At 54.6% G+C, this 10,868-nt stretch overlaps 1 protein-coding gene across 2 annotated transcripts; it reads right to left on the bottom strand.

The window, feature by feature from the left end:
• Positions 1-542: 542 nt before the first annotated feature.
• On the bottom strand, positions 543-6,588 carry FNDC4 (fibronectin type III domain containing 4). Of its 2 annotated transcripts, none has more exons than XM_072333519.1 (6): positions 6,374-6,588; positions 3,636-3,751; positions 3,241-3,445; positions 2,859-2,948; positions 2,403-2,536; positions 543-1,784 (listed from the first exon to the last, which is right to left on the bottom strand). In XM_072333519.1, exons 1-6 carry the CDS (start codon positions 6,444-6,446, stop codon positions 1,749-1,751), a joined length of 654 nt encoding a protein of 217 aa, XP_072189620.1. In that variant the 5' UTR covers positions 6,447-6,588; the 3' UTR covers positions 543-1,748. The 2 variants fall into 2 exon arrangements, with proteins under 2 accessions (XP_072189620.1, XP_072189619.1); XM_072333518.1 differs by having other exon boundaries at positions 544-1,784; positions 2,403-2,514; positions 6,374-6,587.
• Positions 6,589-10,868: the final 4,280 nt, after the last annotated feature.

The raw sequence follows: 10,868 nt of genomic DNA on the forward strand, positions 1-10,868 counted from the left end.
GGGAGCTGTCACACTCCAGGCAGCCTAAGTGCCTCAGTCTCCCTGAGACATGAGGTTGCTGCAGTGTGTTGCCTCTACTGACACTGCAGCCCCATGTGACTTCTTGGTGGGTGTCAGGTCTGCAGTTAATCCTGGGTTTTGCCAGCTGCTGCTGCAGTGAGCAGCTTCCAGCTCCTTGTGTCAGCCTGGACCGGTTGCTGTGCCTGCTCTGTATAACGTGAGAGACATTGTGTTCCTTTTTAATTTGGCCACGACTTTTGTTTTCTTCTCTCCTCACCTGATGGGGAGCAGCACGGCCTCCTGGCAGCAGCCTGCTGAGCCCTGGCATCATCTTCCATCAGCAGCTGCGTGTCCTACATCATGACAGGCCAGTCTCCAGCACTGGTACTCTCTCAAAGGCCAAAAAGAATTGCAAGATGGCCTTAGAGGACCTGCTGCAGAGCATGTGCTATCAAGAACAAGGCCATACACGAGTGCAAGAAGTGACTGGATGTGTTTGCCCCCCCTCCATCCCCCACCTGCAATACTGCAGGGACGACGCTGCATTTGAGCCAGGATGCTTTTATTGAAAAGACCCCGCCACAGGGAGTTGCTTACCCTGTCCCTTCCCAATCCAGTCCTGCAGCAGGAGCTGAACAGCACCTGGAAGTGAGAGTTCTGAAAGTGCTTTGCTGGGAGGTTTATTCCTGGAAGACGCTGGATCCTGTGATGCTCGAGTCCAGGGCTGCAGAGCCAGCGCCCGGCTCGGTGACCAGCCACAGAGCAGAGCACGGAGGGAAGAGCAGCAGCCAGGGCACCAGGCACGGCCTCTGTGGCAGCGGGGCTCCTCGTGTCACCCTGCCTCTGGCAAGAGAGTGTGGCTGGGCCAGACCTCAGCCTGAGACACAGCACGCATCCCACCGATCCAGCCGGGCTGGCTGCATTATGCATGCAGTGCACGCGGACAGTGAGCCCTGATGGGGAAGTAGCAGAGCCACAGCAGCGCGCTGGCCAAGACCTATTCTCATAGCTCTGTGCGCCTTACCTCACCCATGGGACTGATGCTCCCTGCCCTGCTGCAGTCCAGCCAGGCACTGCAGCAGCACTAACTCCTCAAGCTCTCATTTGTATTTTTGTCCCCTGCAGCAGGGCGAGGTGTGGGAAGCCTGCAGTGACGGGGTGCAGTGGGCCCCATCCTCCAGCAGGGACCCGCTCTCAAAGCCCACCCTCACAGACACCCCCCCCCCCCCCGCTGCTTTGCCGTGACCTTGTGGCAGCACTGGGGCCAGCACCTGCACTGCACCCTCCCCTCAGCCTTGGGGACAAAAGGGTGCAGATCTTTCCACCCCCAGCACAGCAGAGAGAGCCAGGTCTGCCTCAGAACATCTGGGCAGGAGTGTGGTGCCACACAGCTGCATCCCAGCCACTGGCCAAGCCTGGGCTCCGAGATGCTGCCTCCCCTCAGGGCTGTGTGCAGGACAGGGCAGCAGCCCGTCCGCTCCCCCACAGGCTGCTGGCAGACCCCCCACTCCATCACTCAGCTCCACGCTCCATAGCGGCAGGGAAGCGGGGCGAGGCATGCATGCACGGCTGGGAGCCAACTCCATGCACATCCCCAGACAGGTGCCCTTGGGAAAGCGTAAGTTCAGATATGTGGATCTTCGCATGCAGAGTTCCAGGCTGGCTGCCTGGTGCTGCCTCCTCTTCCAAGGCCTGTTTTTAGCTCTGACACGATGCCCGGGAGCCCAGATGCAGAGCTGGTGCTGCACTTACACCTCAATTATGTTGACAGAAGGAGACTTCTTCTACGGGAGAGAAAAAAGCACATTTTGAGGCCATGCTTTTTGGAGACTTTGAGGTGGGAGATATGGAGGAGGAAAGAGAACTTGGCCCTCAAAGGCCTGGAAACCAAGGAGACAGAAACAGGCCAATGGGCAACACGTGGAGTCAGCACCATGGACAGAGAAAGCAGATGAGACCCAAGGGGAAGAACTACTGCAACGTCCCATTAGCGCACGTGCAGTCAGGGTTATAAATCAGTCTTCGTTGAGTAACAAAGACCAAGTCAGGTGCTGACCTCTCTGAGATGTAGAAGAGGTGTAGCCTCAAAGTGGAGTGGTGATGGGGCGTGGTAATGGGGCATGGTAATGGAGCAAGCACTGGCTGTTACAGCAAGAGGACAGCTACCATCCTGCAACGTGGGAGCCATCCCAGCAGAGGTGTCCTGCCATCACTATGGGTGTTTCTCCTGAACTCGCACACGGGGCACACAAACTGCCCCAGGGCTCACTACAAGTCCTCAGCTTTTAGGGTGAGGACACAGACTGGGGTGTTTTCTATTTCTGGAGAGAACAAGAACCTGTCCAGCCACTAAGACACAGCAGATGTCACATGCCAGCCCTCCTGTCAGCCCTCCCCCTCACCTTGCTCCGCAGCAGTCCTCCAGTAGGTCGCTCTGGAGTGCTGTGTTCCGAGGATGGCTTCGTCTTCTCCTTGTTGTTGTTGGAGTCGTTGTCCTTGATGATGTCATACTGTCTGCAGAAGAGGGCGATCACCGCTGCAGAAAGAGGAGGGATGAAAGGACTCCCTCACACTGGCTGCCCTCTGCTCCCCTCCCCATCGTCACAACAGGAGAGCAGCCAGTCCCAGGGGTTGGGGTGATGGTTGGAATGATGACCTTAGAGGTCTCTTCTAGCCTTAATGATTCTATGAAAATGGAGCCCGAGGCACCTAGAAGAACCAGTCCCAATAGACTTGCAAGGAAGGGGGTTGCCAGGACTGTGCCAGCATTCCTCTGCGCTCTCTGAGCCCCATCCTCTCTGTGGACCCAAGACTGTGCCTCTGTCCCAGCCTGCTGGAATGCTGTTAGTGGCACTCACCTGCCCACATGAGCAGCACAGCCACGATGATGATGATCTCTCCTGTCTGCAGTTGCCTGTCTTTGTCCAGCCCTTCCATGGTGATGTCACCTGTGGAAAAGAGCAGCCGGGCAGGGCTGGCAGTGGTCACCCTCCCAGCAGAACCCACCTCATGACCAGCATCATTCAAGAATCTGAGGAACCACAAAGGGAGACCCACCTCCCCCTGACAAACAAAAGTTGACTGGAAAGAAGCCTACAGCTTTCCATAAAGACACACGCTGCACATCATCTCTCTTGGATTCATGGCCAGCATTTAAGCAACCCCCGGGCAAACAGTACAGCGTGGCTGCAAAGTGGAAAGGAGACAGCCCCACGGGTGGCACTTGGGCAATGCCCTCACCTTGGTTGGAGCTGTTGGAGGGGAGGCGGTCGGTCTCTTTCAGGGTCCGGAAGTGGACACGTTTGCTGGCCTGACTTTCCCCATAGAGGCCAATGCTCTGCACCTGGATGATGTAATCAGCATCTTCTGCCAGGTCCCACAGCACGCAGGCCCGGTTGGTGGTGTTCACCTCCCGGATGAAGCGCTGCATCTGACCATCCTGCCGCTGCCAGAGTGAAGAGCTGTCATTCCCCGGGGAGCTGATCCCAGCTGCACCCTTCCTGCAGGGCTCTGCTGAGCGCAGTGCCCTCACTCCTCCCTTCCCAGGCAATCCTCCACCCCTGGGGTGGGCCGGCACCTCGCTCCGCAGCATCCCTGTGCAGCCAGAGGGACCCCCGGGGACACGGCCTGGGTACCTGCTGGAGGATGGCATAGCCGATGACCACGTCTCCTTCTGGCACATCCCAAGAGACGGTGGCAGAGTTCGCCTTCAGCTGCGTCACAGTCACGTTGACGGGGGACGGCGGCCTGTCTGGGTGAGCAGGGGTGGATCGAGGGGAGTCAAAGGAGAGAGGCAAAAGATCTGTCAGAAAAGGCATTCATCTCTCCCTTTCCCTCCAACCACGGGGGTTTTCTCCAGCATTCGCTCACTGCAGCTCAGCTTTTCATCTGTTGGAAAGCATCCTGCAGAGTAGCAGCAGAGCTGCCTGGCATGGCATGCTGCTGCTCAGCCCAGACACAGCAGCTTCTTGGTAGTAAAGTCCCACGCTTCTGCAGGGTTCTGAGTCCAAACAAGCCCTACATTAATGCAGCACTTCAACCACAACTGTGACAGTGAGACGAGGATCCTCCAATCTCTGGGGCTACCCTGTACATGTGCACATCATGAATGCCTGGCACACCACCCAGGGCTGCGTAGGAAGCAGCACAGACACAGTATTTATATATCAACTGTGACAGAAAAATGGGGCAGCTCGGAATAAACACACTACAGAGCTCAGCCTGGGCACCTCATCTGCCTGGCACTGCTCCCTGCTCCAAAATGGGGATGAAAGCCCAGTGCAGAGAGCAGAGCTGACTTTGACAGTGCAATGCCATCGGTTGTAAAGCTGACAGCAATGCTGAGCCACTGCCATCCTTTGGATTGACCCACAGGCTGCACCACTGCTGTTGTCTCATTTCAGCCCCTGGAACTACTGAGGTCTGAACTGGGCAGCATGTGCCCAAACCCTTCAGGGACACGGCTCAGGATTCAGCACGAGCCACAGGCCATTCCCAGCACACAGCCCTGATGTACTCTATGCTCTTTGGAACATGTGAGCTCAGTGCTACGGACGTGGCCACATCCTGCTGCCATTTGGCCTCGGGCCGAGAACAAGACCTGGTGTTTTACCACAGTAATAAATTAGGTGGACTTTTACATCTAACAGAATAAGGGAAGGTCTGAACGTGCCCAACGTATTTGCAGAGAAACTAAAGGTCCGATATCTTGGCACTGCAAAAGTCCACGTGTGGAGCCTGCAGAATCTTCTAGGTCCTGCAGGAAGGCAGCACGGCCCAGCCCAGCTTCATGCCGGGGATCATGAGACATGGGACTGAGTCACTACAGTTTGAGAGCAAGGTCACTGCAGTGATCCGTGATCCACGCTGCTGGGTCCACGTGGACTGGGACATGTCTCGTGGTTGGTTTGCTGTAGAGAACATACAATGAACATGTGGGATTTGCTCACCTAGCAGGAAGAGTCAGCTCAGGAAGGAAGGAAAGAGTCAGCTGTTGGAACTGATGAGAGATGATGGCCTCAAGTTGTGCATGGGGAGGTTCAGGTTGGGTATTAGGAAGCATTTCTCATAAAGGGCAGTGATGCAGTGGCACAGCTGCCCAGGGAGGTGCTGGGATCACCATCCATGGAGCTGTTCCATAACCGTGGGGATGTGGCACTGAGGGACGTGGGCAGTGGGCATGGGGGGGTGGGCTGGGGTTGGACTGGGGGATCTTGGAGGTCTTTTCCAACCTGAATGATTCCACGACTCTACAAGTTCACTCTGGAAACACAGGGACAGCCTTCAACCTCAAGGATACACAAGATGAACGTCACCGGGACAAGACCTCTAAAGGAGAGCTCTCACCACAGAACGATCCCCACATCAAACCCATGTTCTCCAGTCAGAGCAGTCCTGTGTCATAAACATCCGAATGCCTGGGCTGCAAAACATCTGCACTCTGATACGACTGTTGAAAACACCTCTATAAAGCCAAGCTCCTCCAAGATGCTGGGCTCTTTGGCATGCTTTCCCCAGAGCTCAGCCCCATACAGTGCATTCAGAGCTAATGATCCTGCATCATTTATAAGCTATCCAGCTTCACTTCTGATTAAAACCCTATTGAAGAATGGGGCAGCACCACAGAAAGAGGCTGATGGAGCACCCTTTCCTGTTACCACGGAGGTGTTGGATGGATGGACCTCAATAGCACTGGAGGACACGGCTGGGCACAGGGATGGGGCACAGCCCCACGCACTCTCTCCCTGTCCTGCTGTGCCTCTGGAGGAGGACCCGTGCCCTTGGCACCGCTGCTCAAGGGCACAGATGTTGGTCCGAGCCACCCATCCCCGCAGCAGGGCAGCCAGCCTCGTACCACGCACCTGAAGACGAGGGGTCACTTTTTAACTGCTTTTCTTCTCAAATGCCACGGGCCACGGAGTTGCTGTTGTGCAACGAGGCTGTCAGGGGACAGCAGGGGACGGACACCAGGCCGAGCTCAGGATGAAGCAGCCCGTTCTGCCGTGACGGGCTGCCAGAACGTAGCAATGCAGAAGGAGCCAGCAGAGAGCGGCAGGCATTGCCATGGAGGTGAGTCGGGGAAGGAAGGAGAGCAGCGCCCGGCTTAAAGCGCATCACCTCGGTCTGAACCGACAGCAGCGCGGGGACAGCCGGGCAGCAACGCCCGGAGGGATGCAGGCACGGCAGCCACGGGGAACAGCTCACGGGACAGCCCCGGGACACCGCTGCGGCCATACCCATCCCATCCCATCCCATCCCATCCCATCCCATCCCATCCCATCCCATCCCATCCCATCCCATCCCATCCCATCCCATCCCCATCCCCATCCCCATCCCCATCCCCATCCCCATCCCGTCCCCCGGCGGCACTTACTGGCTCGCACCAGGCACAGGTCGCAGCTGAAAAGCACCAGCACGGGGTTAAGGTACGCCGAGAATCGGGCCATGGCGGCGGGGCCGGCCCCGGACCGCAGCCCTACCCCGGGCGGCAGCCCTGGCACCGGCCCGCTCCCTGCGCCGGGGGGACGGAGCGGGGCCGAGCCCCGACCGCAGCGCGGGGGTGTTGGGGCGGGACGACCCTCCCTCCCCGGTCCGGCTCCGCCCCGCAGCCCCGAGCGGCCCCGCAGCGCCCTCCGGCGTCGTTCCCCGGTTCTCAAACCTTCGTGTCTGTGGTTGCCCCGAGCCGAGCGCGGCGCTTTGCTCCTCGTTCAGCCTCGTTAGCCGCCCGTGGGTCCGCTGCCCGAGCGTGTCCCGTCTCAAGGCGGACGGACCCCTGGGGGTCACCCCTCGTCCACCTGGATGGACGCAGAGCCTCCGGCTGCGACCTTCCAAGCAATCCATCCCTTATCCACGGCCTCCAAATCCACCTCCATTCTATGCAGGGATGAGGATGTGGCGGCGCAGGACCGCATCCGAGGCCGTGCACAAGCTGTCACTCCATCCTATCCCAGCACAGCAACTCAATAGTTCTATGGCTCTTCCTTTCTCTCTTAGAAATGGGAGTGATGTTATCCCCGCTGTGCTGCAGCCTGGGCCGGCTGGATACCTCTCCCTGCCCAATGCTTGGGTCCAATAACATCGCCAGCCATGGCCCCGAGGGGGCTCCGCCCAGCCATCTTTCTCACCCGTCTGCATTTGGTATCATAGCGATGGAAGGAACTCACAGCCCCCAGCCGCAGCCCTGCCTCCAAACAGAGCAGTGATGCAGTGGCACAGCTGCACAGGGAGGTGCTGGGGTCACCATCCATGGAGCTGTTCCATAACTGCGGGGATGTGGCACTGAGGGATGTGGGCTGTGGGCATGGGGGGGTGGGCTGGGGTTGGACTTGGGGATCTGAGAGGTCTTTTCCAACCTGAACGAGTCTATGATTCGAATGTGTGGCTCAACTCCATCACCGTGCTGTAGATAGCAACGTTTTGTGATTATGATCTTTATGAGACGTGAAGTCCCCCTGCAAGCCGCTAATAACTCCTGATCTTCCTCTTTGTTCATTTGGAGATGGTAATTTTTTAGCATAATTGGCTTGGGGGATGTTCAGTGCTGCCCAAGAACAGACATCAATACTTTTTATTATCATAGGGTACGGTGAAGCCAAGAGTTTGGCTATGTAATTATGTGCAATGTGAAAAGTAATTTATTCTGTTGGGTTTAGACCAGCTGCCCAATTACTTCTTCTGGTGCTTCCCAGTTTCTGTAGTAAGAGATAGTTAATAATTATTCTCTATGCGTGCGCACTGCACCATTTGTGTCACTGTAGCTCCTTACCGTATTTCCATCCTTTTAAAGTCCTTTTAAGTCCAGCCCACAAGATGCCTTCTTTACTGATACAGTGCTATGGCGGTCCCAGGTGAATATTGTTACCACTAACCCCTTCCCAGATCGTTTCATGGTTTGAGTTGGAAGGGACCCTTAAAGGCCACCGGGTCCCACTTATCCACTAAGCCTTAGGCTTAGGCTGGATCTTAGGAGGAAGTTTTTCACCCAGAGGGTGGTGACGCACTGGAACAGGTTGCCCAAGGAGGCTGTGGATGCCCCATCCCTGCAGGCATTCAAGGCCAGGCTGGATGTGGCTCTGGGCAGCCTGGGCTGCTGGTTGGTGACCCAGCACACAGCATTGGGTTGGAACCAGATGATCGCTGTGGTCCTTTTCAACACAGGCCATTCTGTGATATGATGATATTGTAAAAAAACTTCTTTATATCCAGTCTAAATCTCCCCTCGTTTAGTTTGAAATGGTTTCCCTGTGTCCTGTTACAATAGACCCTGCCCAAGACCCTGTTCCCTTCTTTCTTACAGCCCTTCTTTAGATGCATTTACGCCACATGAAGGCATTGAAGCCAAGAGCCTGATAAAACGCAAAGCAATTTGACAGGGAAGTGTTATTTGGAAAGGCGTTATTATCAAACAGGAGGGGGTCATCCCACTGCACTCTTAAGTACTTGAAGACTACAAAGACAGAGGTGACTGAGCACTTCTAATGGCTATCAAGCCCCTTCTCAACCGTGCATTTTCTAAAATAAGCCTTTAAACATTCAATTGCATACGTGCCAAATTTCGACGCATTCAATTCAGTGCATTGCTTTCATTGAAAGCTTAATTGCAATGTAGAGGGAATAACAACCTCTTCGTTGCGATCTTGAGCTCCGAACACAACGGCAAAGCAAAGAGGAAAAAGAAAAGAAGGGTTGTGGTGGATGCGCCATGCCTGGAGGCTTTCAAGGCAAGCCTGCATCAGGCTCTGAGCAACCTGATGGGAGCTGTAGGCGTCCCTGCTCATTGCAGGGGTGCTGCACTAAAAGGCCTTTCAAGGTCCCTTCCTGCTGTAAGGATCCTGATTCCAAGTCCAGATTCAGGCAACTGAATATTCACTTTTGTTCAGGAGATGATGAAGATCTGTCTTGAGGAGGCCAGGGATGGAGCGCAGTACCTTGGGGCAGGCTGGGACCTTGTGCTTGAGGTAGAATGTTGCACTGGAACATAGAATCATAGAATCACAGAATCATAGAATTACTCAGGTTGGAAAAGACCTCAAAGATCATCAAGTCCAACCGCAGCCTAACCATAGTACCCTAACTCTAACAACCCTCTGCTAAATCATATCCCTGAGCACCGCATCCAAACGGATTCTTCCTTATGCAGCAGCATTCCCACCTAAAAGTCCCTTGCAAGTCCCTGCAGACCTACCCTCCCATTAAGGGCAATTGAATCCAGATATGAAACACGTGTTTACCGTGACTACAGTTTACCATTGGGACCACTGGTGTGGCACAGGGAGGCTCTCCATGGCTCTCACAGGCTGGATCCGTTGGACAAAATGGTGCTCATACATTTGTGCCCAGTACTACTTCCAAGCCCTGGGGTCAGTTGTCCCCACCATGGCTACTAAAGAGTCCAGAATAGGATGTGTGTACCCAGACTGCAGTACGCTGATGGCTTGAAGAGTGCCTGGAGAGTGTGGGAAAGCATCAATGGGGCTAAACCCCAATTAAACAGCCAGGATGGTCAGAGTTCTGTGCCTGGAAATGGTCGCTGGGCTTCTCCAGTTTCTTAGTGTAGGCATAAGTGACGTGTTTAAAGCAGGCTGTACTAAGCCTGCATCCTGCAAAGCAGCAGCTAAAAGGGATTCAAGGGCAGCAGGGACACACGTAGTCCTCCTCCGTGGTTATGTAAACTGTGATGAAGAAGATTGTTCTGTCTGTAGATGGGAAAAACAGGCATGACAGATGTAGAAACTGACCTGGAGCCTCACCTGAAAAGAACACAAACGTTTGGGGAGCAAGGAGACAATGAGCTGCAGACAAGGAAACGTCTCAGGGGGAGACAGAAAGAGTTTGAGCTCTTAAAAAAGATACCTAAAGGTTATCATACACCGCAATACACAGAGCTTGGAAAATGTGCTGAAGGTGAAAGGCCCCTTTGGTCTATGGAGGGAGGTTGCATAAGATTAAAGAGCTAGGAATAAAATCAAAGGTGTCCCAGTTAGAAACTAGGTATGACGTTAACTCTTGGCTGAAAAGGATTCATTCCCAGCACTGGTCAGGAGCACCTCCTGGTGTGGTGCTTTAACGTTGGCAGGTGGCTCAGCACCGACACGCTGCCTCTCTCATGTCCCATTCATTGGAGTCAGACATGATGACCTCTAAAGGTCCCTTCCAACTCCAAATGATTCCACGATTCTGTGATTTAGGAAACCTTTGAGGGTAGCTCAAATGGATGCTTGGAACTGATACAACGTGCATAAAGAGACACTACACTAATTAATAAGCGGAGCTGTTGAATTTATTCCCTCCCCCCCCAACCCAAATCTTTGTTAATCTTGCGGTATTTTAATTACAAAATTGACCTACTTCGTTTTGAAGAAAGCTGGCCTTCAGACAAGCAACACTTTGAGAAATTGATGGTGTCATGCTTAGTGGGGTTGGTTTCATGCCCACCATTCCAGCCAGGCAGCATCCCAGGGTGACATCATCCCTCCAGCCACCTACTGTGCAGGTCAGTGCCATCACTGAGCTCCACGTTGCTTCAAGAACTGCTCCCCGTGACAGCGCACAGTGAAACATCCAGGTTATACATAACGCCTCTGTGAGGAAGAGTCTGTCTGGCCCAGTGTGCTGTCCTCACCATGGGAGACATTAAAAATCAAGTTGGAAGTATTCCTTACAGGTGCAGTAGTGAGCGTATGATGTGAGATGCTGTAAGTTGGGCTCCATCAGAAGAGGGGCGGCCAGCAGGGACAGCGAGGTGATTGTCACTCTCTACTCTGCCATCGTGAGGCCCCAACTGCAGTACTGAGTCCAGGTCTGGGCCCCCCAATACAAGAATGACAGGGAGCTGTTGGAGAGGGTCCAGAAGAAGCCATGAAGATGAT

Source organism: Excalfactoria chinensis, chromosome 3, assembly GCF_039878825.1.
Source record: "Excalfactoria chinensis isolate bCotChi1 chromosome 3, bCotChi1.hap2, whole genome shotgun sequence".
NCBI lineage: Eukaryota > Metazoa > Chordata > Aves > Galliformes > Phasianidae > Excalfactoria > Excalfactoria chinensis.